The 25,171-nt window shown below is 48.2% G+C and overlaps 1 protein-coding gene across 1 annotated transcript in view; it reads right to left on the bottom strand.

The window, feature by feature from the left end:
* The window catches only part of LOC144099422 (uncharacterized), an 89,876-nt gene that overhangs the window by 14,511 nt on the left and 50,194 nt on the right, over nt 1-25,171 (bottom strand). Inside the window, exons 5-6 of the mRNA XM_077632716.1 lie at nt 6,004-6,107; nt 2,376-2,578 (exon numbers count right to left, since the gene is read on the bottom strand). Coding sequence (XP_077488842.1) covers nt 2,376-2,578; nt 6,004-6,107 — 307 coding nt within the window. The remainder of the gene's footprint in view (nt 1-2,375; nt 2,579-6,003; nt 6,108-25,171) is intronic.

Genomic DNA, 25,171 nt, shown 5'->3' on the forward strand with positions numbered 1-25,171 from the left:
TTTCGCGCTGATTGGCTTGAGTACTTCTGCCTTTGTAAATTGTGTTTCTTGACATTCTGCCAAGCAAACAGCAAACCCTGCAGCGAGGTGCATGCACTTGTGAAGTTGTTCCACCTTGTAAATTTCAGCAATTTATCAATTATAGACAGATATAGGCGCTTGTGAATGTATGTACGGCTGAGAGCCACTTTGCGGTACTCGCTGTAGCGAGTTTTTGTTCGGTTTACGTTTAGAGCTCACAGCCGTTAACATCAAACCTTATCACTTTCTCCTCGCCGCGCGTCCGGAGTTATCTTGTGAGTTAGCACTAGGTCCCTCCCCAAGGTTTGCGATAAGGCGCCACCATTGTCCTGCCACTATTGCCCAAGCACATAGAGACTGTTCCATGGTTTCACTCGGAGGTGGCCTCATGTAGAAGTGCAGGCTTTTGTTTGGTAAGTACCGGGGGTCGACAGGAGGCCGGTGAGAGTCGAGTCCACCCTGCGGAAATTTCTGCGGAAATTTGCGCCTAGTATTTTCGAGGGACAACAGTCACAGCTCATGTTTAATAACACTCGATACTTATGCACTCCAGATACTGCGGTTTTGAAGGTAGCATCACTGTCTCCACGCATGTCGCTCTCTCTTTGTCTGGTGATTTTAATGAACAGTTTTCTCGATGGAGTCGAAGCAGCATCCATCGCAGAAATCTGTGCATTGTGCTACTTGACGCCGTAAATTCGATCGAGACTTTCCAATTGTCTTTCATTGAATTGCGATCCGCTACGTCTTGTAAAAGGGTGGAAATTTGGGCGAGTTGGTACCGCTCCATACTGTTGTGACACCAAAAGTACGGAGGCACAGACGAAGACAGGACAGAACAAGTGCTCACTATCAACTGAAATCTTGAAGCGGGAGATGAACGCATTGTCATCATAGTGATGCGTAATACGCTCATTAATACATTTCAAAACGTGCTCATGTGGAAGCGAATAGATTGTCTTTAAGGTCAGTACTGAACGCTGAACCACAACGCGGATTATATTTTTTCAGAAACTCAATTACAATTCCTGACTTAGGGATGGGGAAAGGGTCAGTTATTTTAGACGATTTCACATGCTGTGTATGTTGCTAGGAGCTCCACGTAGCCAGATTTTGCGTTCAGGAACCATAACACCGAAGGAAACCATTGGCTTATGCGTTTTAGCTGTGCAAACACGCTAAGCTGACCTTCCTGAACCAAATTAACGGCCGAAGCTTAACTCTTAGAGTTGAGGTTACCGAGTGACCAGAGTGCTCTTTTTCAGAGCGGACGGTTTAACGGAAAGCCGGAAGAAGTATTTCTCAACTGCCTAGTTCGACTTCTCAACAAACAGCCTTTTCGGTACGACCACGAACATCTTTCTTTGTCCGAGACCACGACCTTTTCATTCGTCTAATACACTTGTTCCGTCCGTTCATCGTCCGAGTCTCCGTTCATCTGGTACCACAAGAGTATGGATACGTTATGTGATACATGTAATGCGTGTGTTCGCGGCTGTTAAAAAGGCAGAGAAATGGTCAAGGCATATTCTAAGCGCTCAGAAAACTTGTATTCTGTTCATAGGGCTGCTAGATATATGCGCGCGAGCGAACAGCTACTTAGGTAATTTAGAGCTTACACGGGTGCTGTTTTGTCTGAGCACGCCGTTTGGAACCGTACCTTCCGGCAGTATATTAATGCTGTAGCACTAGAAGCCTCATGTGGCCAAAATGCGACGTCAGTCATAAGATTCCCAATTTACTGGACGGAAGTGACGTCACAGATCTGATAGTTCCCATTTGCTGGAAAGAAGCAATGTCACTTCCGGTAAAGGCATCAAAAACTTGCAATGATATCGCTCTGCAAACCATTTCTCATTAGGTGTCCCTGTAATTTTTTTTCGAACCATTTAGTTCCAATGAGTATGAAGGAGTGTTTCAGTGCCGAAGTTTAGAGCTAACATGCTTAATCACAGAATTTCCAATGAGCTTAACCCAAACATTCTCATATTTCGGAAACATGCTTGGTTCAGGTGCTCTTATAGTGCATGCACTTGTAATACCGCCAAAATCATCGTGATGATGCTGGGTTTTTATGGCGCAAGGGCATCTAAGGCCAGCCAGAATCATCGTATTCATTCTTTAATTTCGTCTACAATTCTACGCAACTTTGCTTTGTTTACCTTCTCGTTTACCCAGTTTGCCATTCACTTTCTCGTGATAGTTGGTGTTGGAGGCGGAATTGTAGACGATAATGTATCTCTGTGGTTTGTGTTGGTTCTAAAACTTCATTCTGCGCCTCTTCACCCACCATTAGTAAAAATACACGCTGCCTTGCTGCCCCACGAGCGGTCCAGTAGTGACGGCAAGCTCACCCTTCAGTGGCGATGTTGGCCAGGAAGCCGTAGTGGGTGGAAACGACACCCTTGGGAAGGCCTGTTGTGCCCGACGTGTAGCAGATGGAGAGCACGCAACTCCGAGGGTCCTGAACGGGAACCTCTCGGAAGGTGGCTTCATCCTGGTCCCGAAACGCAGCCGTCGACACAAATCCTTCCGCGGGTCCGGTTGCGAGAAACCCCTGCGCAAAGGATGGAAGAGGATTCGTTACTCTAAAAAGATGGCGCGAAACATGTTTGAAAAAATTAATATTTTGTTCTTTTAGGCATTCATTCAGGCAGTCTCTCGTCGTCCCGATATATTCATTTCTGTAATATAGCGGTGCTTATTACCTTACAGGTAAGAATCCAATAGAAATGTAGATTAAAAAAATCTCATATATACGTGCCATACGTGTCCTGTATATATACGGGATTATCGATGTGTCATATGTTCCCAGATAGGCCAATTGGCTCGTATTCGTTATATTTTTCTTGTACATAGGTGATTATGATGAAAGAAAATCTCAGCTGGAATAAAATTTCTGAGCTATAAAGTAGCTGCGATACAATATAATAACACAAAATGGTGGATTGAAAAAGCGATACACTAGTAGGAAAAAGAACCATGCCAACATTAAGCTCCAGACAAGCAACCTACAGACCTAGAGCTGAATGCACTAAATAACTACACCACAATTTTTCCTTTATCCCGGTATTATCTTTTTAAGGTTATCTCCGCTCTGTCAAGGGTTCCACTGAAGACAGCCACTGCCGCGGACACAAATTAGTTCTTTCTGCTCTTCAATAAATCATGTCATACTTACACAAAAATGCAGCTGCGCCAGCCCCTCGTCGGGAACACAATTCAAACTGGCCCAGCGTGAGCACTACAAAGAGTGCAGGTCTGTCAGCATAATGGAGTCGTGTTGACGCCCGTCGTCATTTTATATCGCTATGTTTCGATATGCGATTTCCTATCGCGAAGTGTAGGCAACCTGAAAGTATAGGTCGCCCTTTTTTTAAATTGCTGCGAGGGGGTGTATACTTTTGGCATGTTCTCCAGACAACAATCAAGTAACGCTTTTAGTAGGATCCACATAGTATTAGATCATTCTTCGCAACACCATGACTTCCATACAAGATTTGTGCACTGTTTTTTATGAGAAGTCTCACTATTGTTCCGCTTTCAGGGTCCGACCTGGTAACTCTAAAGGTTGCGGCCGCTAGTCTGTTGTCTCTGAAGTGCTGAAATTTTCTTGTAGGCTATAAGGATGTGCCACTGATATCGCGAATATAATTTTGCGTTGTGAAAAGCATAAAAAATTTTCTAATAACGTAATTTTTACACTGCCGTCGTTTGGTCGCGTTCTCATGCTGCACGTATTTCTTGCCTCACGTGTAGCTCTGCCGCAAAAGCCTGGCGTTATGTGTTTCATAGCCTCCAAACTGTTCAACGGAGAAGAGAAGACCTGCCTACTTTCCAAACAAACCTAAAAAAACATGTAAACTCGCAGGGAACCATGTGACGATGGGCCACTACTTTTCCGCGTGTTTCACGAAACAAGCATGTGTTTATACGAGGCGCTCATGAGCCGCCATGTGTTTCATATATGGCGCAGAAGCGAGTTGATACCAGACACACCTTAGCTGATACGTGCTCAGGTGAGTCTCTCCTGTCGACTCTCGAGCTTCAAGATTTGCTCGACCCGGTTTGTTAAAATCGCTGCAAATACAAACCTAATCTTCTTTCACCTATCAATTAAGAGTCAGTTTTTTTCGGCGAGCCTTGAACCTGTGTTGATGATGATGAAGATGAATTTTTATGACGCAAGGGCAGCTTCGGCCAAAGAGCGCCATGGCACAACGTAGTTTTCACTTCACAAGGTGGAGTCAAAGATCCATTTCCCAAGCATTTCACCCTAAAAAGCCGAGCACAAGGCAGGGGAAGGTTTGTGCCCATTGTATCACGGGTGGGTACCCGGTGGCACTGGGGATCGAACCTCGCACCTCCCGTATGCGAGGCGGGTGCTCAAATCACTAGGCCACCGCTGCGGTGAGCCTGGGTTGAATCGTCGGTAAGGGCCCAAGGACATAGCGGGGCGCGGCCACAGTGACACTGAAAGCTCGGTCTCTTTAAAATGTCTGACCATAATACTTGTGTCACGCTAGAAGTGTTCTCGGGTAATTTAACAACGTTGGCCATTTGATTAACACGCCAGCTTTATGCTCTCCTCATTACCTCCGTAGACTCCGGACTTTTTTCCTCGCATGAATAACGCCTTCAAGGTGTTACTGAAATGCTTAAGAGACACAGGATTCAGTGGAAGACCGTAGATTCACATTGGGCGTCCTTATATTCACATTGGGGTTGTTCCTGATAAAATGACAAGAAGAAAACATTCCATGCTACCAAGTGAACGGGCCTTTCATTACCTCTTTCTTTCGCTCTCAATATCATCTTCCCAACGTGAAGGGTAATCAATTGGTCACTGCCTGGTAAGCCTCCATGCATTTTCTTTCCTCAGTCTCTGCATCTCTCTGTACATCTACAGAACTCAACAGCCTGCTCTTGAGCCAGCTTTTCTACGATTGCACGCAGTAGACGGCACGACCTGCCTCAAGTTCAAATGTGCTAAGCGAATTCCAGTTGGCGCCCATTTATGTGTTAATCTACGCGCTCTTAAGAGATATTTGGAACGCGCAAATTTCTCCTACCAGCGTATTTAGCTTGCACATAAGCACCGGTTGGACTCGATGAACGGGAAGTAACTACGTCTTCTATGTCAACTATTGAGATCATGTTTAGAAAATACAAAATCATTGCATCACTGAAGGATTTCATTTATCAGCGGCGATTGTGTCCAAATGAAATGAGAAATCAGGCCACTGATTCATACTCAGTGGTCCTTTATAATCTGCGTAATTTTTTTTCGGTACTGGTTGGTACAGTTTATAGCAATTTAGGTAGCGGCCGTTACCAAAGGAAGAGCAAGAAAGGGGGAAGAGTTGGCCAGCTCGCGTGACGAAGTGCACATTAATCTGGTTGGAGTTTATGCTGTGCCTCCTTCTGGCGTCGGGCAGAGCCGGCCAGGCAAGAAGCACATGGAACAAGAGCTGTCGAAGCTCTGAATACAATTTATTTAGGCCAACGAACAGCGGCCCGTCTAAGCCTGCTGGGATACGATATCGGCGCCGGGGCCCCTCGTATGTGACGTTCCGTGTCGGAGCCGGCACGTCCACCTAAACAACAACACCCTCTGTCGAGTACTCAACAAATCAAATGTCGAAACGGTGTGCATAACATGTTCGTGCATCACAGCCGGCTCTCTCGGTTTACGCTGCCGCAGTTGGGAAGCCTCTATGCGGTACAAGTGGATGCAGCGGTACTACGGACCTTCAGACACCAAATCAAGACTTGTTGTAGTGCCATTAAATTCCAGGCCTGATGACTGTAAGAAAAAGGCCCCTACATGGTTTTCAATTTAAATAACAATAAAAGCATAATAAAACACCAGACCAAAGACGCAAAGCTGAACCCCATCTTTTCCTGCATTATACAGTTAGACAAACTTTCATGCATATTCATGTATATCGGAAGGTGTTACTCGGAATTACTTCAACTTACTTTTATTTGCAGAGAAGCTGCTGCCTTGGTAGTCTTTTCAGCATAGGCTGGCTCCGTCAAGACGTGGGTGCTGTCACTGTCGCTGAGCTGGTAGCGCAATTCTCCTTGACACCCGTGCAAAAAAAAGTCATTAGTCACCGTGACTAGATCAGTTTTCATATCATGCATCGCTGGCCTACGAGATCTTACTTCCACAATGCAATGGCATTTTTTGTATAGAGTCCGCTTGGTGCCGACATTTGAGTTTGAAGTAATTCAATACTTCGCTACAAAACTTTTATATGCCGACTCTCAGCGGGAACCACATCGTATACCATTAAATGAAGATGTTAAAGAATATGCGGCGTTAGAAAAAGAAGCGGAGTATTTGGCACTTCATAAAGAAGTACACGAACACTTCCCAAGCTGAGCTATCCAACTCGTGTTTGAGAGAAAGTGTCAACTTTGCGGCACTTTCTGTCCAAGCCACAGCCCTGAGGCACTGCGCTCAAACCTTATTTGGGACAACTTTCCTAATTGATATTAGTCTGTGCACGCTTCTAAAAACCCAGTTAGCTCATTTTTAAATGCAAGACAGCAAAGAATAGTTTTGCGCAGGCATTGTTCAAAACTTTCCTTGTGGTGTGACTAACTGCAAGCTGAAGCATCAAAACATGATTAATAAAAAAATGCGCCTGGGGAATAATGTAACAACCTTTCTTTTAACTCACTAACGATGCGACGAACCTAAAAAAAATTACGGAGAGCACATCACGCTACTTACATGCTTTAAGTGCGAAAGCGCTGCTTTTTATTTTTCTATTTCTTTTTATTTTTAATTCTTTTTATTTTTTCTTCCTTTCTAATTACACGCCTACTCATTGGGATGTAGTCGTAAGGCAGCGCACGTATTTGGTCCACCTTTGCACGCCAAGTAGCAACGGGGTTTTGTGGCCCAGTTTTTTTTTTGTCTTTATTGTCTGTTTTACAGTTTGCAACCGATCAAAAACATATGCTCTGCGCTGCACTCTCAAATGTCAAGAGCGGACATGCGTTTTACTCACGTGAGAAAATCATAACTGTTTCAAGGTACACAACTCTCCCATCAACTCGATAACTTCAGCAGCGTCGCCCGGAGCACGATGCTAAACTTCGTGCCTTGCTTCGTACAGGTTGATGAAAAACGACCTTCTCATGATTCTCTAAGAAGCAATTGTGCTTGTCTGGTGGTGCTGCCGAGCCCTGGCCTTGTTTGTAAATGCGTGACAGAATCGTTGCGCGTTATTTGTTTGCTGTTAAAACATAGTGGCGACGTTGAGGAAAACCATGGTCCAAATGCCGATCAAATGGAACAAATTCTTCATACTGTCACATCCATAAGGCTTCCCAGAATCTCTTAGAAACAGGTCGGCAAAGTGTGCAAAGCCGGCTTTGCGAAATAGAAACGAGTCTTGCCTCCCTTCAGCTCTACAATGAAAAGGTATAAAAATGCGAGGAAGCCTTACTGTCACGCGCAAGCAGTTAGAACAAATGAACAGCAGACTTGATGATTTGGAATACAGAAGTCGCAGCAACAACATTATCATTTTTGGCATAGGATAACACGAAGGCGAAAACACTGAGGAACTACGAAAACGGGTCAAGAATGGCATATTCAAAGGCGCTCTAAGCATTGAAGTCACATCTATCGAGCGTATCCACCGGCTGGGAAAAAGTAACGCAGATCGTGCACGGCCTGTCATACCTAGATTAAACGACTTCTCGCATCAGGCCATTTTGGACGCAATAGAAGCTGCTGAGATCGGAGGCCGCACGTTCAGCTGGATACGCAGCTAATTATCTGAGAGGTCGTTTTTTGTCCTGACTGCAGACGGACCAAAGTCTTTGCACCGAAATTCGCGCGGAGTCCCTCAGGGTGGAGTGCTGAGCCCAGTTCTCTTCAACCTTGCTCTCATCGGCCTGGTCGGCGTATTGCCGATGATATATATGCAGATGATATTTGTATTTGAGCATCAGGTGTGACCCATCCTCAAGTTCGTGCAAGACTTCAAAATGCGGCATCGATATTGACATCTTATCTTAGCTTGCGGAGCCTGAACATTTCGACCGAAAAGTGTTCACTTGTGGCGTTCACACGCAAAATAATGTCACATTACACCATTCGCATCAATGACGAAGCCATTCCCTATAAGAGAAGCCACAGATCCCTTGGTGTTGTCATTGACAAAACCCTCTCGTGGAGTCCACATATCTACGAATGAGAAAGACTAATTGCGATTGTCCACGTCCTTTCCTTCCTCGGGGGAAAGTCATGGAGCGTATCAGTGCGCTCGATGCTACAACTGTACCGTTCCTTATTTCTGGGCTACATGCGGTACAGTCTTCCAATATTCAGTTTCATTAGAAAGACAAATATCAGGGCTCTTGAAAGTGTGGAAGCGCAAGCTATACGTATCTGCCTTGGACTACCTAAATGTTCATCAACAGCAGCAACTGTTCTTGTTGCCAGTGAACAACCTGTTACTACATACATTGCTGTTGACACCATGAGAACACATATTCGGCACCTCATACGGGTTCCCTGTCATCACCTTGCAACAATCCCAATAATTAGGCCACGTACTGCATTCGCCAAAGTCATTGAAGACCATCGCGCATATCTTACATCGGAGTTCACCCCTGCGTCAAGACCGTGCTCACCCTTAGGAGTCCTCATGAACCTCGGGTTCACCTCTATATTCCTGGCATTGCGAAGAAAGCTGGTGTATCACTGCCCGCTCTCAAACAACTGACATTGAACCACCTGCATTCTTACCCCAGTCACCGCATACATATTTACACAGATGAATCAGTTCAATCGACCAGTTCTGCGGGGTCGGTGTTGATACCGGCCAGAACCATCTTCATAGAAGTGAAGACGACCTATCCAACATCTTCAATTGGTGCGGAACTCGCAGCCTTACGGGCTGTGGTAGAGTTCATCAGTCAAGAACCTCCACATGACTGGACGGTTTTTACCGACTCTAAAGCAGCCCTTCAAGCCCTGCAAGCTGCGCCACGCCGCGGGTCGCAGGAACAACTTGTTGCTGAGATCCGTCTACTGCACCACGGCACCGTATCGAAAGGTCATGACATCATTTTTCAATGGCTGCCAGGACACTTTGGTATTAACGGTAATCACCAGGTCGATGCGGCTGAGTGTTCTGCTCACAACGACGGACTTCCAGTGAGGATCCCAATAACAAGACCTGACGCTGCGTGTGGGCTTCGCCCTTTGGCGCTGGAGCTCACACTTTCAGCGTGGAACACGGGAGAGTTTTGGAACCTCCGCCTCAAGGCACTGGACCCTAGACTGCGCCTTCGTCTTCCACGTAATTTAGCACGTCGCGAAGCAACATTGTTATGCCGTTTATGAATCGGTGTTGCTTTTACCAACCACTATGCTTTCCGGATGGAGATGGCCGACAGCCCTGCCTGTGAAAGTTGTGGCTGTGAGGAGACCATCGCTCATCTTCTCTGTGAGTGCCCTGCATTTGCGAGTGCAAGACATACACTGTGTTATGCCCTGGACCGCCTCGATCCTCGCCCATTAACAGAGCAAAAGATCCTCGGTCCGAAGCCACAGCGGTCGACTGCGTACGAGGCACTCTTTTCCTACTTGAGAGCGACTGGATTGAGTACCAAATTGTGACAGCGTTGCGCGTGTGTGTGTTATGCATTTTTCCCCTTCTCTCTTCCTCCTTTTGGTCCCCTAATTCCTCTTCCCCAGTGCAGGGTAGCCAACCGGAACCCATTTCTGGTTAACATCCCTGCCTTTCCATCCATCTATCCATCTACCCACCCACCTACCCACCTATCTATCCATCTACCCACCCACCTACCCACCTATCTATCCATCTACCCACCCACCTACCCACCTATCTATCCATCTACCCACCCACCTACCCACCTATCTATCCATCTACCCACCCACCTACCCACCTATCTATCCATCTACCCACCCACCTACCCACCTATCTATCCATCTACCCACCCACCTACCCACCTATCTATCCATCTACCCACCCACCTACCCACCTATCTATCCATCTACCCACCCACCTACCCACCTATCTATCCATCTACCCACCCACCTACCCATCCATCTACCCACCCACCTACCCACCTATCTATCCATCTATCCATCTACCCACCCACCTATCCATCCATCCACCCATCCATCCATCCATCCATCCATCCACCCACCTATACATCTATCCATCCATCCATCCATCCACCCACCCATCCATCCATCCATCTCTATATCTATCTATCTATCTATCTATCTACCCATCTATCTATCTACCCATCTATCTATCTACCCATCTATCTATCTACCCATCTACCCATCTACCCATCTACCCATCTACCCATCTACCCATCTATCCATCTACCCATCTATCCATCTACCCATCTACCCATCTACCCATCTATCCATCTACCCATCTACCCATCCATCTACCCATCTACCCATCTATCTACCCATCTACCCATCTATCTACCCATCTATCCATCTACCCATCTGTCTATCTACCCATCTGTCTATCTACCCATCTATCCATCTACCCATCTGTCTATCTACCCATCTGTCTATTTACCCATCTGTCTATCTACCCATCTGTCTATTTACCCATCTGTCTATCTACCCATCTGTCTATTTACCCATCTGTCTATCTACCCAGCTATCTACCCATCTGTCTATTTACCCAGCTATCTACCCATCTGTCTATTTACCCAGCTATCTACCCATCTGTCTTTTTACCCAGCTATTTACCCATCTGTCTATTTACCCAGCTATTTACCCATCTGTCTATTTACCCAGCTATTTACCCATCTGTCTATTTACCCAGCTATTTACCTATCTATCTATCTATCTATCTATCTATCTATCTACCCATCTACCCATCTACCCATCTACCCATCTACCCATCTACCCATCTATCCATCTACCCATCTATCCATCTACCCATCTACCCATCTATCCATCTACCCATCTATCCATCTATCCATCTACCCATCTACCCATCTATCCATCTACCCATCTACCCATCTATCTACCCATCTACCCATCTATCTACCCACCTATCCATCTACCCATCTGTCTATCTACCCATCTGTCTATCTACCCATCTGTCTGTTTACCCATCTGTCTATCTACCCATCTGTCTATTTACCCATCTGTCTATCTACCCATCTGTCTATTTACCCATCTGTCTATCTACCCATCTGTCTATTTACCCATCTGTCTATCTACCCATCTGTCTATTTACCCATCTGTCTATTTACCCAGCTATCTACCCATCTGTCTATTTACCCAGCTATCTACCCATCTGTCTATTTACCCAGCTATTTACCCATCTGTCTTTTTACCCAGCTATTTACCCATCTGTCTATTTACCCAGCTATTTACCCATCTGTCTATTTACCCAGCTATTTACCCATCTGTCTATTTACCCAGCTATTTACCCAGCTATTTACCCATCTGTCTATTTACCCAGCTATTTACCTATCTATCTATCTATCTATCTATCTATCTATCTATCTATCTATCTATCTATCTATCTATCTATCTATCTATCTATCTATCTATCTATCTATCTATCTATCTATCTATCTATCTATCTATCTATCTATCTATCTATCTATCTATCTATATTTATCTATCTATCTATCTATCCATCTATCCATCTATCTTTCAATCTATCTATCCATCTATCTTTCTACCCACCTACCTACCCACCTAACTATCTATCTATCTCGGAAAAATAAAAATCTTTCAAAACTGCTTAAACTGAAAGATAGCGACTGGTCAATCGCCGAGGACTATTCCGTACCAGTTCGTGAAGTACGCAAGAAGCTATGGCAATCATACAAGATAAATCGAAACAACAGTGATGAGGTAGCTCTGGTCTTTAATAAACTGAAGATAAACGACGACTTGTACATGTGGGATAAAAGAGAAAACAAGCGAGTGCAGCTAAAGCATGCCGAGCGTGCGCCAGCCGAAAGTGCCGCAGGTAGCAGCGACTGACCACAGGCTTCAGCACCGTTTACACTGCCATGTTTTAATGCTAAAGGTATCGTTAACAAAACCGAAAATTTTGAAGAACTGTGGTTGCTGTACTCGCCGGATGTAGTTGTAATTACAGAGACCTGGCTACATTCTGATATACACGATTCAGAAATAGTTCCCAGCTCTTACGCCTTGATCCGCTCAGACCGCGATGGGTGAGGAGGCGGTGTAGCCATTGCAATAAAACAGGACCTCATTTTCCAGAAAGAATACGGCATACCAAACCATGGAAGTGTCTGGTGCACCGTCAACATTAAGGCCGACTTGGTTCTAGTGGGCGGTATATACAGGCGACCGAATGCACCAATTGATTACCTTCCTCAGGTGCACGACTTCCTTCATAGCAAATTTAACGCTCGTGCAAAATTTATTGTCACAGGCGATTTCAATTTGCCAGGTATCGACTGGACAAACTTAGCAATCGCAAACGAAATAAATAACTGCGAAAAGCTTTTGGATATAATCTTTAGTTTTTCGCTATCTCAAGTAGTAAATGAGCCAACGCGTTTCCAAGGAAAGGCTATTTCCGCACTAGATCTAGCCTTTTCCTCATTTTCCCTCATCTGCGCCACCACGCTGACCGTAATAACAGTAACTCTTTCATCCCTATTAAAGACTACAGCAGGGCAGACGATGCGGACATTATAGATCATCTAGAAACAATCCTCGGCAGTTTGTCTTGTGCAGATTCCGGCAGTGTAAATTACCTGTGGCTACAGGTAAAAGCAGCCATAACACAGCGTGAGGCAAAATTTGTACCTAAAAAGATAAAATGAACAAAAAGGAAAACCCCCTGGATTACACGTACCATCATTCATCTGAAACGAAGACTACAGTGAATGCGCAGGAAAGGAAATAGCTTTCAGATAAGCAAACTTGCGAGCAAAGTAAAATTAGAAATTAAGACCGCGCAAGAAATGTTCACCCCAACAACTTTATCTAATTTTATTATTCGTGATCCAGAAAAGCTCTCGTGGTATTTATCGAGCCCTCAGCCCCATGTATCACAAATGGAAATAGACGGTATGGTAGTTACAGGCCCCCATACTATGGCAAATTATCTACATCCACATTTACAGTCTGTATTTACTTGTGAGCTTGCAACAAGCGCTACCATAAGTGAGCCACAATCACTGATGCCGGATATCGTGATTACCGAGACAGGTATAGTGACCTTGCTTTTGCAGATTGATGTCAAACAGTGTTCAGGTCCAGACAACATCTCAAATACATTTCTGAAGCGATGCGCGGAACAATTGGCCCCGTTTTTGCACGAAATCTTTACACTTTCCCTAGAAATAGGGGCCCTTCCGTACGAGTGGCTATGTGCAAAGGTTATTCCAATTCACAAAAGCGGCAGCAGACTATCTGTAGATATGTATAAACCAATTTCATTAACTAGCTGCAGCAGCAAGCTAATGGAGCATATAATGAACTAATCCATCACAACGTATCTGGCAGAAAATAACTTAATTTACAGCAGACAACACTGCTTAAAAAAAGGACTCAAAAATCGCTCAGCTGCTAGAAATAAATGATTTTGCACAAGTGATCGATTCCCAGCTTCAAGCAAATGCCATTCTGATTGACTTTAGGAAAGCATTTGATCGTGTCCTACATTCTAAATTAATCGACAAGCTCCGTACTATTGGCATTAATTCAAAAGTAATTACATGGATAAAATCTTACCTCACAGGTGGCACGCAATATGTTGAAATTAATAATGCACAATCCGAACGACTGAACGTTTTCTCCGGGGTCCCACGGGAATCTGTCTTGGGACCGATCCTTTTCCTAATATATATCAACGATATCGATGCCTGTGCTGAGTCTGGAATAACAATAAGGCTCTTCGCTGACGACTTCGTTCTGTACAGCACGGTACGTACACCGGACGTACCGTGGAAATTAAATTCTTCTGTAAATAACATTTCCAGGTGGTGCGAAACATGTGGAATGGAAATTAATATCAAGAAAACGTCTTGAATTTAACTTGCTTATAAAAAAGTGTCTCTTGTATATCCTTACAATTGATCAGGATCTAACATAATGAGAGTGGGTACGGTGCAACATTTTGGCGTTACATTTATCCATAAGCTAAGCTGGAACACTCATATAACCAACGGGTGTGCAAAAGCATTCAAACAGCCCGGCCTCCTCCATAGAAAACTGCCGGCAGCTCCTCCTCATGTAAAGCAAGCAGCCTATGACACCCTCATAAGGTCCATCCTTGAGTACGGCACCATCATTTGGAGCCCCATCAGTTATACCTCAACGAACAACTAAAAAAAATTCATAATAACGCCCTTCGGTTTGTTTATTCCTGCTACTCACGCCATGATAACGTATCTTACCTGCGAGCTAAAGCGTGTATCCTTACCCTTGCTTGTCGGCGACGCGTAGCTTCGATGAACTTTCTTTTTATTCTTTACAACGATCGTATAAGAATTGATAAAAATCAGCACATCGTGGCACCTTATCATCGTTCAAAGCGATTAAACCATGAAAAGTGCATCAGACCCATCCCAGCCCGAAGCAACACATATAAATTCACATTTTTTCCGTTAGCCATTGAAGAATGGAATAATCTGCCTCACGAATTCATGGACGCCGCCTCTATTGATGTATTTTTGAAATGTAGAGTCATTCTTTGAAAAACAGGATTTACAATGAAAAAAAACTCCTACGATGCCTCTAGCTATAGTCACCGCGAGTGGTCCGTTTAATATTATTCTTTTATTACTTGTGCCTTTCGACTACCATGTTGACCTGATTATATCTCTTCGTGGTTTCGTCATTCTTCTTTCCAATGTTTTAGATGCATCCAAATGAACGTGTATGGCAATGCGCATGTCCTTTGACAGTTGATAGTCTCTTACCGCTCTCTATATTTGTTACCAGCCTCCCTGCTATGGTCTATCCTACTGCAGTGCGTATCTTTTATATCTTGTGTATGTTATACTGCATGTGCTATTGTTTTGTACAACTGTCCCATTATTTTTTCTACTCCTGTAAGAGCCTAATTAGGCTTACAGTATGCTTAAATAAATCAAAAAGAATAAATAAATAGCTCCTTGTACACTTCACGCAGCTTAAATATGTTTTCTTTGAACTAATCTCAAACAGACCACGCCTCTTCATCGCAGTGTCGTACAGCCATCCTGCTTCGCCATATACTGTGCAGGCCAAGAAGGAAAAATATATCGTAGTTTGGTTGCGTGCTCACCCTGTAATCGGAAAGTTTTGAGTTCAATTCCCCGCACCTTGTGAAGAATTTTTTTTTTTTATACCACGGTGACGTCATCCGAGATTTTTTAGACCACTGCTGCTGGTCAACGCAGACAACGGGTTTCATTGCCGATGAGCCATTAAATGCATTCGCATTAATAAAATACGTTTATTGCTTGAGCTAATATACAAGAAATGCCTGGCGGTTTAGCATTGCTAAGTGCAAATATTGTACGAAAGCACGGTTTTGAAGCGAAAGCTTCAGTAGGCTAGGCAAAGCCGATTTCGCCGTGCGTTGCTGGTTGACCTTCAGGTGAGCCAGAGGTCAAGTGTGGCTAAACGCCCTACCAATGTGGTCCACCATGGTGTCGCATCACTTGACATTTTACCTTTCGATTCGCCGGTAGGTGGCGGTAGAATAGTCACGGGACAATAGCGTGATGTCGCGCGATGGAAACTGCCGTTGTGACGCCAGCCCGGGGGGAATATACTGTAGGCCGAAGCGTTCATTGGGTGAGCAACCTCTTGCGATCAACCATTAATTTAACTGCCACTTGGCAGTGTGGGCGCGCTGCCTATCCAGTATGCGGAACGCACTCAATGTTACAGACGCCAAGCCACGTCCACTTGCCCGACACACCGCAGCTTTCGCTTTCTAACGAGGTTAAGCAGTAGTTAAACCACAGGTAATTTTTTTTTGCTGGTGGACACCACCTCCATGCACCAGAAAGCGCTATTGCCCCAGGGAGTCAGTTATGCGCCTTTCTCCCCAAAGTCGATGGTGTGTGCTGTGGAGGTGGTAGTGGTTTTTCTTATTAAAATAATAGTAAAAAGGAAGGAAAATATTTTTTGCTAGCACCGGCATCTGCCATCGATACTGAAGCACCTGAGTTTGGTCAGCGGAAATAAATGATGAGACAAATACTGCGCCACTTGCTTTCCCCCAAAAAACAATTTAAAAAATCTAAATGAAAAGAATCTAAACGATAAAAAATTAGCAGGGAAAACAAGGCAAGTAAAAGAAAAAATGAATGTGGATTAGCTCAGCTGATCCAGGATATACAAAACGAAAGCTATCTGCGCTTGATGTGCTCATTGGCGTTGCGTTGACAACATTCTGGTGAATAATAATAATATTTGGTTTTGGGGGGAAAGGAAATGGCGCAGTATCTGTCTCATATATCGTTGGACACCTGAACCGCGCCGTAAGGGAAGGGTAAAGGAGGGAATGAAAGAAGAAAGGAAGAGAGAGGTGCCGTAGTGGAGGGCTCCGGAATAATTTCGACCACCTGGGGATCTTTAACGTGCACTGACATCGCAAAGCACACGGGCGCCTTAGCGTTTTTCCTCCATAAAAACGCAGCCGCCGCGGTCGGGTTCGAGCCCGGGAACTCCGGATCAGTAGTCGAGCGCCCTAACCACTGAGCCACCGCGGCGGGGCCGACATTCTGGTGGTGGTAGTGGTTTTATTAAAAATAACAGTAAAAAGGAAGGAAAAGATTTTTTCTAGCCACGGCATCTGCTATCGATACTGAAGCACCTTTTCTGCGGCAACGGAAATAAAGGATAGCAGGCAGAGTGGAGAAATGAAAAGAAAGAGTTGAGGGGACAGGAAGAGAGGATAGGGGAGAAGTAATATGTACAAACTATTTACACAATAAGAAATGTGTCCAGGTTGTGCGCGTGATTAGTTCATTCTAGAGGAATTAAAAACACACGCGCACAACACTGTGTTGGCTACAACTGGAGTGGGGCGTCCAGTTATTAATCGTTCAAGGTAGAACTCGCGGAGCATTCGGTCACTGCGTGTAACTACCTAACGGAGAACAGACGGGACGTCAAGCCCGTGTGTTCGAGGAATGCACAGACGCTCACTAAAGTTCGCTCACGAGTGCGCCCACTGCCCTGCGGCCACAATAGCGTCTTGATGGAGTCGGCTAGTATGCCCTGCGCCCTATAGGCCGCGAGCATATCGCGACGAGCATCGGCGAACGCGGCACAGTGAAGGAACAGGTGTTCTAGTGTTTCCACTGCACCGCAGCCGTCACACACATCACTCGTCGCGATTCCGTGACGCACCTGTCGTTCCCCGTGCCGCACGCAGCCAATGCGCACGCGGAGGCTTTTTCAACGCCAGGAAGCCCAATGAACGCTGGCGGCCTATTTAATTAATCGAATTGGTTTTTGAGGAAAGGAAATGGCTCACTATTTGTCTCACACCTCGGGTGACACCCGAACCGCGCCGTAAGATAAGCGATAAAGAAGGGACTGAGAAAAGAAAGGAAGAAAGAGCTGCCGTAGTGGAGGGCTCCAAAATAATTTCGAGCACCTGGGGATTTTTAACAGCACTGACGGCATATTGCTCCATTGCCACGTTTCTGCCACAACGTTAACGCCAACGCATGCTGCTCGCATCTCTCTGTCACTACCACCACGTAGATTAAAGCGCGACTGAGGTGTCCATTGACCCATTGAGCCAGGTATACGCGTTTGCATTCCTTTGCGACTACCTCAGATGCTTCACATTCCCCTGTGTGGCAGTTAAACAAGAGGCGCGATCGGTTGCGGCGAGGAAACGGCGTTCGAAGGCCAGGCGAGCGGACGCGCTTCACATGCGCTCCGCAAACTTTGTCCTTTACGACCGGATTTACTCATCCCAACCGTCTGAAATTAGTGTCATCAGCCTCCGCTTCTCGTCAGGAATCTGCCGATACCAACCTTTCCCGATTTGGACCACCGCATTAAGAGGCAAGTCCATATCTTTTCATCACCCCCCTGCGCTGAGGCTAAGCATCGCGGTGCAGCAGCCGCCGATACCGAACGCCGCTAGAGACGCAGCTCGGACCACCCACCGGTGCGTCGGCGCCTCGACGGCGGCATGGAAACCATTGTAGTAGAGGGAGAAGACATATCACCCTCGGAACTTACCTCTACTAATGGCTGGCAGTCAGCGCACGACAGGCGAAGCTCTAATCCCAAATCGCCTCCCACCGTTAATCCGAATCTGCCTCAAGCCACGGCCGGGCGCCGGACCCGATCGCCCCAACTGTCTTCCCTACGCCACCCCAAGATCCCCATCGACGACCACAATACCATCCTCCGTCCCCGTGGCGGCCTCAACCTTCCGACCGTGAACGGCGTTGTGCTTCGCGATGCCATTCTGCAAGCAGCCCGCCTCGGACATCAAGACGCCAAGCCCGACACACTCATTATCAACACCCTCCAACATCTCCTCATCAACACTCCCGACCCGCAGCGCAGATTCCGCTACCTCGACATCAAGTCCATAATGATCAAAGGCACCGCCTGCGACATATACTCCTACCAAGCGGCACCGGAGGACTGCGCCCGCGGCGTCCTCCACGGGGCCCCCTCTTGACCACTCACACGAAGACACCAAGGACCGCCTCAGTCAAGAGCGGAACCCTCCCATCCTCGACTTCAAACGCATCGGCTCAACAGAGTTCATCATCATCCTCTTCGAACAAGACTGGGTGCCCAAGCACATCTATTATCTGTCTCTATACGTGCTACCTCTTCAAAAAGAAAATCGAGCACTGCCGTAACTGCGGCGCACTCGGCCACCGTGCCGATGTGTGACCGGCTCCCAAGCAACGCCGCTGTCCCAGCTGCGACCAAGTCTAACCGCCTGAGGACCACTCCTGCACGCCGCAGTGCAAGGTCTGCTGTAAAGCACACCTGACGGCGGACAAAACGTGCAAGGCGTGCTTCCGCACCCCATACCTCGTCAAAAAGAGGTACTGGGATGCCAAGCGAGCCGCCGAGGCAAATTCCAGCCGGAATCCCATCAGTCAGGCTCCACCCCAACACCGCAGCCGCTCCACGACCTGCAAGCCCCAGGCCCCGCAGCTCACATCTAAGTCCTTTCCGGTGCTGCAGCCTGCCGCACCAAAACAGCCGTCCACCCCTCACAAGCCCAAGGCCCGGTCCCGCTCCTGGACTAGAACCAGGCCACCCCCACCTCAGCCCCACCGAGATCGGCTGCCCAGGAACCTGCCCGCTGCACCAATGAGGTGAGCTGGGCAGGCGTAGTTTCCCAGGGCTCCGCCAACTCCCTCTATGAAGAGCTGTTGCGTATCCGCGCGCAGCTCGCCTCCCTCCAAACCACCAACCACCGCCTCCAGGCGCAGCTGCATGACCACCAGCAGGCCCAAACCCCTACCCCGGCACCAGCGGCCCCGGCCACTCCTACCCCCACTCTTCTACCGCCACCTCTCCCTACTCGCGAACAGCCGGCCAAGGAGCGGGCCGAAACACCCACTACCTCCCTGACCACACCAACCCCGACCGAGGGAACGCCAGCCCTGCCTCCCAATTTCGAACAACTCATGGAGGCTAGAATTCAGGCCGCGGTGCAGACGGCCATCCAGGCCTTCACAAATCAATTCGCCAACCTCACTACCCGTCTAGACGAATTTGCTCACCAAATTTACGAGCGATTTAAGGAGCAAGAGTCTCGCCACGCGACAGCCTGTGCTGCCGTGCGGCCTAAAAAGAAAGTCCGGCTCCACACCGTCTCCAACTCCTACACTGCAAACGAAAGCTTCAGTGATGGCGAGACCACGCACTAGCCTAACCATCTGGCAGTGGAACTGTCGAGGCTTTGGTTCCAAGCGGGGGCTGCTTCACCAGTTCTTAGCTCGGGCAGACGGCCCCGACGTTCTTGCGCTGCAAGAGCCCTCCAATCCCCTTACCCTACCCAGCTACGTGCCCATCGTCCCCTTTTTATCCTACACCCCCTCGGATTGCATTTCTTGTACGCCGTGCGCTCACTACTATCTCCCAACCCTTAGACGTCCCCGAAATAGATCATATCCTCAACGAACTCATGCCGCAGCGCGCGCGGGATAGTAGTCTCTTCATCCTCAACATATACAGCCACCCGAAGTGCCTGCGGCACGACTTCGACCGACTGTTCACGCTTGCTAAGCGAGCCGCACACAAATGTCCCCTTCTGATTTTAGGGGACTTCAACGCCCCGCACACGGCCTGGGGCTACACAGCCGACACCCCCAAGGGGCGCAGGGTATGGCTCGCAGCTCAGCAGGCCGGCTTCTCTCTTCTCACAAACCCCACCACCCCTACTCACACCAGGAACAGCGTCTGCGCAGACACTACTCCTGGCCTCACCTTCACCCACCACCTCCCTCACGCTGCGTGGTGTAACGCCCACCTAGGAGAATTTGGGTAGTGACCACTACATTATCGAGATTCTCCAACAAGCAGGCCCAACACGTAGACCGTCTCGTGATGCTATCATCACGAAGTGAGACTCGTTCCAAGAAACCCTCACTCTACACACCATCTCAGACATAGCCACTTGGTGCGACCAACTCCAGCGTGACGTCTGCGCCGTGAGTCGCCAACTCTCAGAGGACTGCCCTGCAGACGCGATGGATTCCCATCTCCTGCATCTATGGGACGCCAAGGCGGGTCTCTAACGGAGGTGGCGGCGTCAGCGCTGGAATAGAACACTCAGACGCCGACTTGCCCGGCTCAACAAGGTGATTGAGACGCATGCTGGAACTCTGTCTCGCCAAAATTGGGAATCTCTCTGTAACAAGCTGGACGGCAACATGAGCCTGCCCCAGACCTGGAACCTATTCCGCCATCTCATTGATTCGGCTCAGTCCTAGACACACCAGAAACACAACCTCATAAAGCTCATACACACATCCGAGGCCTCCCCGCAGGAACTTCTCGAGGAGCTTCGTGATCTCTACTTCCCGGCATATCCCACCGCAGACCACCCTGACTACACAGGCTCCACCAACGACCTTCTCAACCAACCGATCACCGAGGCGGAAATGAGGGCAGAACTTCAGCGCCTCAACGCGTCCTCAGCTCCTGGCCCCGACGGAGTGCACAACAAGGCACTCCGCAACCTCGATTCCCCCTCCGTCAAAGCCCTAACCGACTACTTCAACGAATGCTGGCTGCGCGGCACCCTCCCACCTTAGTGGAAAGACGCCAAAGCAGCCTTTATTCATAATCCGGCAAACCACTTATCCCCGCTAACCTCCGTTCCAACTCTCTTAAGTCGTGTGTGGGCAAGCTCATGGAGCGCGTACTCCAGACCCGGCTCAGCCTGTATTTCGGGAACAACCTTATGCCTTCGTGCATGTTTGGTTTCCGCCCGGGCTTGTCCACTCAAAACGTCTTTCTACAGCTCAAGCACCACATCTTTGACTCCCCCGCGGGCGACACCAAGGCTATCCTCGGCGTCGACCTAACAAAAGCTTTCGATAACGTTACCCACGCAGCCATCCTAGAGGGCCTCCACGCCTTAGGCGGAGGCCCGCAAATGAACAATTACTTCCGCGATTTCCTCTCCGAACGAGCAGCCACACTCACCATGGACGACTACTGGCTGTCCGATGTCTTACTGGAAGCACGGGGAACCCCTCAGGGTGCTGTACTGTCTCGTATCATCTTTAATGTAGCCCTTCTCCAACCAACTCCCCCACCAACTCGCCCAAATATCCGACAAATTTCAGCCTCTATGCTGACGTCATCACTGTCTGGGCTAATCGAGGCAGTGATGCCGACATGGAACAAAACCTACAGTCGGCCCTCAACATCATCGACTCATACGCTCTAAGCCTAGCCTGCTCCCCTTCTGAATCAGAACTCTTCTTCTACCGCCCCAGGCCGCACGACTCCGCCAACACTCCCATCTCACTCACTCTGGGAAACCACCCCATTCCCCTAGTCTCCAAGATTCGCATCCTGGGCCTCGTCCTTCACTCCCACGGCGCTCATGGCAACACCATCCACTCTCCAGACCCAAGCCCAGCAAGCCACTCGTCTCATTCGGCGCGTGGCGAACCGGCGCGCGGGTCTACGAGAGCGGAACACTCTCCACCTCACCCAAGCTTACATCACGAGCCGCACGGCGCACTCATTCCCCTACCTCCCCCTAAAGCAGAAGGAGCGGGACCGCATCAACGCGCTCCTCAGGAGCTGCACGAAGGTTGCCCTCCGCCTACCCCAGAGCACCTCTACTACCCGGCTCCTCAACCTCGGTACCCACAACACGTTTGAGGAGCTGGCAGACGCCACCCTAAGAGCACAGTTGACTCGCCTGTCGAGTACCGCGGCAGGCCGCACTCTACTCTGCCAGCTAGGAATCGCCCCGATCACCCATCCTACCGAGGGGGTTCCCCTACCTCCAGACCTACGCTCCCATCTCATCATCCTTCCAATCCCTAAGAACATGCACCCTTAGCACGACGGAGAACGCAGGACAGCCCGCGCCAAAGCCCTGCACAAGCTCTACGGCAACAGTCCCGAGGTAGCTTACGTGGACGCGGCAGTGTACTCGTCGGGCTCCCGCATGGTTCTCGCCGTCGCTAATTCTCAGGCCCGACTAATCGCATCAGGATTCGTCACCACCGACTCATCGGAAATTGCAGAGGAAGCGGCCATTGCACTCGCTCTTGCCTCCACCTCTGCCACCAAAATTATCTCCGACTCAAAATCCACCGTATCCAATTTCGGCAAAGGCACGTTATCCCTCACCGCGGCTCGGCTTCTACGCTTCTGGTACCCCACCCACCCTGTAACCCTTCTCTGGACCCCCGCACACGCAGGCCTCCCGGGTAACGAGGAGGTCCACTCCCTCGCCCGAGGTCTCACTTTCCTGGCCGGAGTTGGACCTCCTCCGCCATCCCTAGAGCGTCTATTTACGTTCAAAGATGTTCTTGCCTATTACCGAGATGCCCGGCGCGTTTACGCACCGCCGGCTCCTTCCCTATCCTTAATCCAGGCCTCCCACTGGCGTCGACTCCAGACCCGAACTGCTCCCTACCCTATTCTCCTTCATGTCCGCTACGTCTATCAATTCCTTTCTTCTTGTAAGCTCTGCGGGAAACCGGGAGACTTCCTTCATGTCCTCCTCACATGTCCTGCCTTCCCACACCCTCCATCCCCCACCACGGCGGAATCATACTGGGAGACTCTCCTGGCCGCTGCTGCTGACCAGCCCGGATAATTACCGACGCCCTGAAGCGGATAGCCCTCCAAGGGCTGTCCTTTGCCCTGTAAGGGCAGCCCCCTAAGGGTTGCCTCGTGCCATGTTAGGGGGTTTTCCCCCCTCGGTATTTGGCAATAAATGTTTCCACCTCCACCACCGGTTGCGGCGAGGGCATAGTGTTCTCGTCAAGCGGCCAGCGAAGCCGATATGTTCGCGCCGCGATGGGTTTGAAACCCCGTCGCTGCAATATTTATTTAATTCTTTTACGCTCACCACTATCCTTCAAAGCCAAGCAGCTTTTCGATTCTCCACATGCTAAACGCCTTTGCTGCGCTGCCGATGACGGCGCAAGTGTGAAATTACTGATTCATAACTACAGCATCCAAGTGTTTTTGTTAAACATTTTATAATAATAATAATAAAAATAATAATAATATTTGGTTTTTGGGGAAAGGAAATGGCGCAGTATCTGTCTCATATATCTTTGGACACCTGAACCGCGCCGTAAGGGAAGGGATAAAGGAGGGAATGAAAGAAGAAAGGAAGAAGAGGAGCCGTAGTGGAGGGCTCCGGAATAATTTCGACCACCTGGGGATCTTTAACGTGCACTGACATCGCACAGCACACGGGCGCCTTAGCGTTTTTCCTCCATAAAAACGCAGCCGCCGCCGTCGGGTTCGAACCCGGGAACTCCGGATCAGTAGTCGAGCGCCCTAACCACTGAGCCACCGCGGCGGGGCAAACATTTTACCGCAAGAATCCAAAATAGCATCGGCAAATACTCCGAAAGAGAACGTGGGAATCAAGCGCCAAATCCTACAATACCGAATGCAAGCTAAACAATATTAACGAAAGCAAAAGTAGACACATGCAGTGCTTAACAAAATATAAAAGCTTCTACGCTATCCTGTTCAACGTCTTGATTAGTCTACTAAAATTTATGCAGTGCAGCAAACGCATTGGGATAGCTTCTGGATGCTCCTCTTTTAACGGAGCTCCAAGAGATGCATGCTTGTAAATACATGGGTAGTCCTCTTCAAGGAAGGCATGACTACATTGGCGATTTAACCTCCCATTGAAACCCATTATTAAAGCATTGCCTGTTTGTGGGACGTTGGCCCTTTTTACTCGCCCTTTTATTGGACCTCTATGAGAAAATACAAGAAAACAAATGAAAGAAAGAGGGAGCCCGGACAAGCAGCACTTGACCGGGCTTAAAGCCAATACACAAAACAAAAAAAGAGCTCAACGGTAAAAAAAAATCAATTTGAAGAGAAAAGCAGGAAAGTATAAAGAACAAAAAAGGTGAAAAGCAAAATCACAGAACACTCACCGGCACAGGCAGAAAGTCAAAGAACAGAACAGAAGAAAAGGTAAAAGCACAGGCACAGCTCAGTGAAGGTCACTGGTACAGTCAGGCAGTCAGCGCGGTGAGTACGGCACGACGAAAAGCAGGCAGTAAATAAGAAAACAAGAAAAACTGCAGTCACATGTCACAGTCAGGCAGGGCACATTGGGCAGACCACAACGAGAGGCACCGAAGCCGTACAAAAGAGCACAGAGTCCTGCTCCCTGTGCAAAGGTGATGACACAGCACAAACAACCCCACAGTCACAGTCAGTTAAATTATAGCGACAGTCCACAACGATAGACACCCATGCCCTACAAAGGAACACGGAGCCCTCCTCCCTGAGCAGAGGTGAAGTCACAGCACAGATAATGTCACAGGCACAGCTCGTGCAAACACAGTGTCTGGCAAAGCGCGTAGTGAAACGGCGCTTCCACTACCCGCTCGAGCAGGGACATCTTTATTTTTACTCTTTTTCCGGCAGTGCTCTCTATGCGGACCGAAG

This window comes from Amblyomma americanum, chromosome 7 (assembly GCF_052857255.1).
Source record: "Amblyomma americanum isolate KBUSLIRL-KWMA chromosome 7, ASM5285725v1, whole genome shotgun sequence".
Taxonomy (NCBI): Eukaryota; Metazoa; Arthropoda; class Arachnida; order Ixodida; family Ixodidae; genus Amblyomma; species Amblyomma americanum.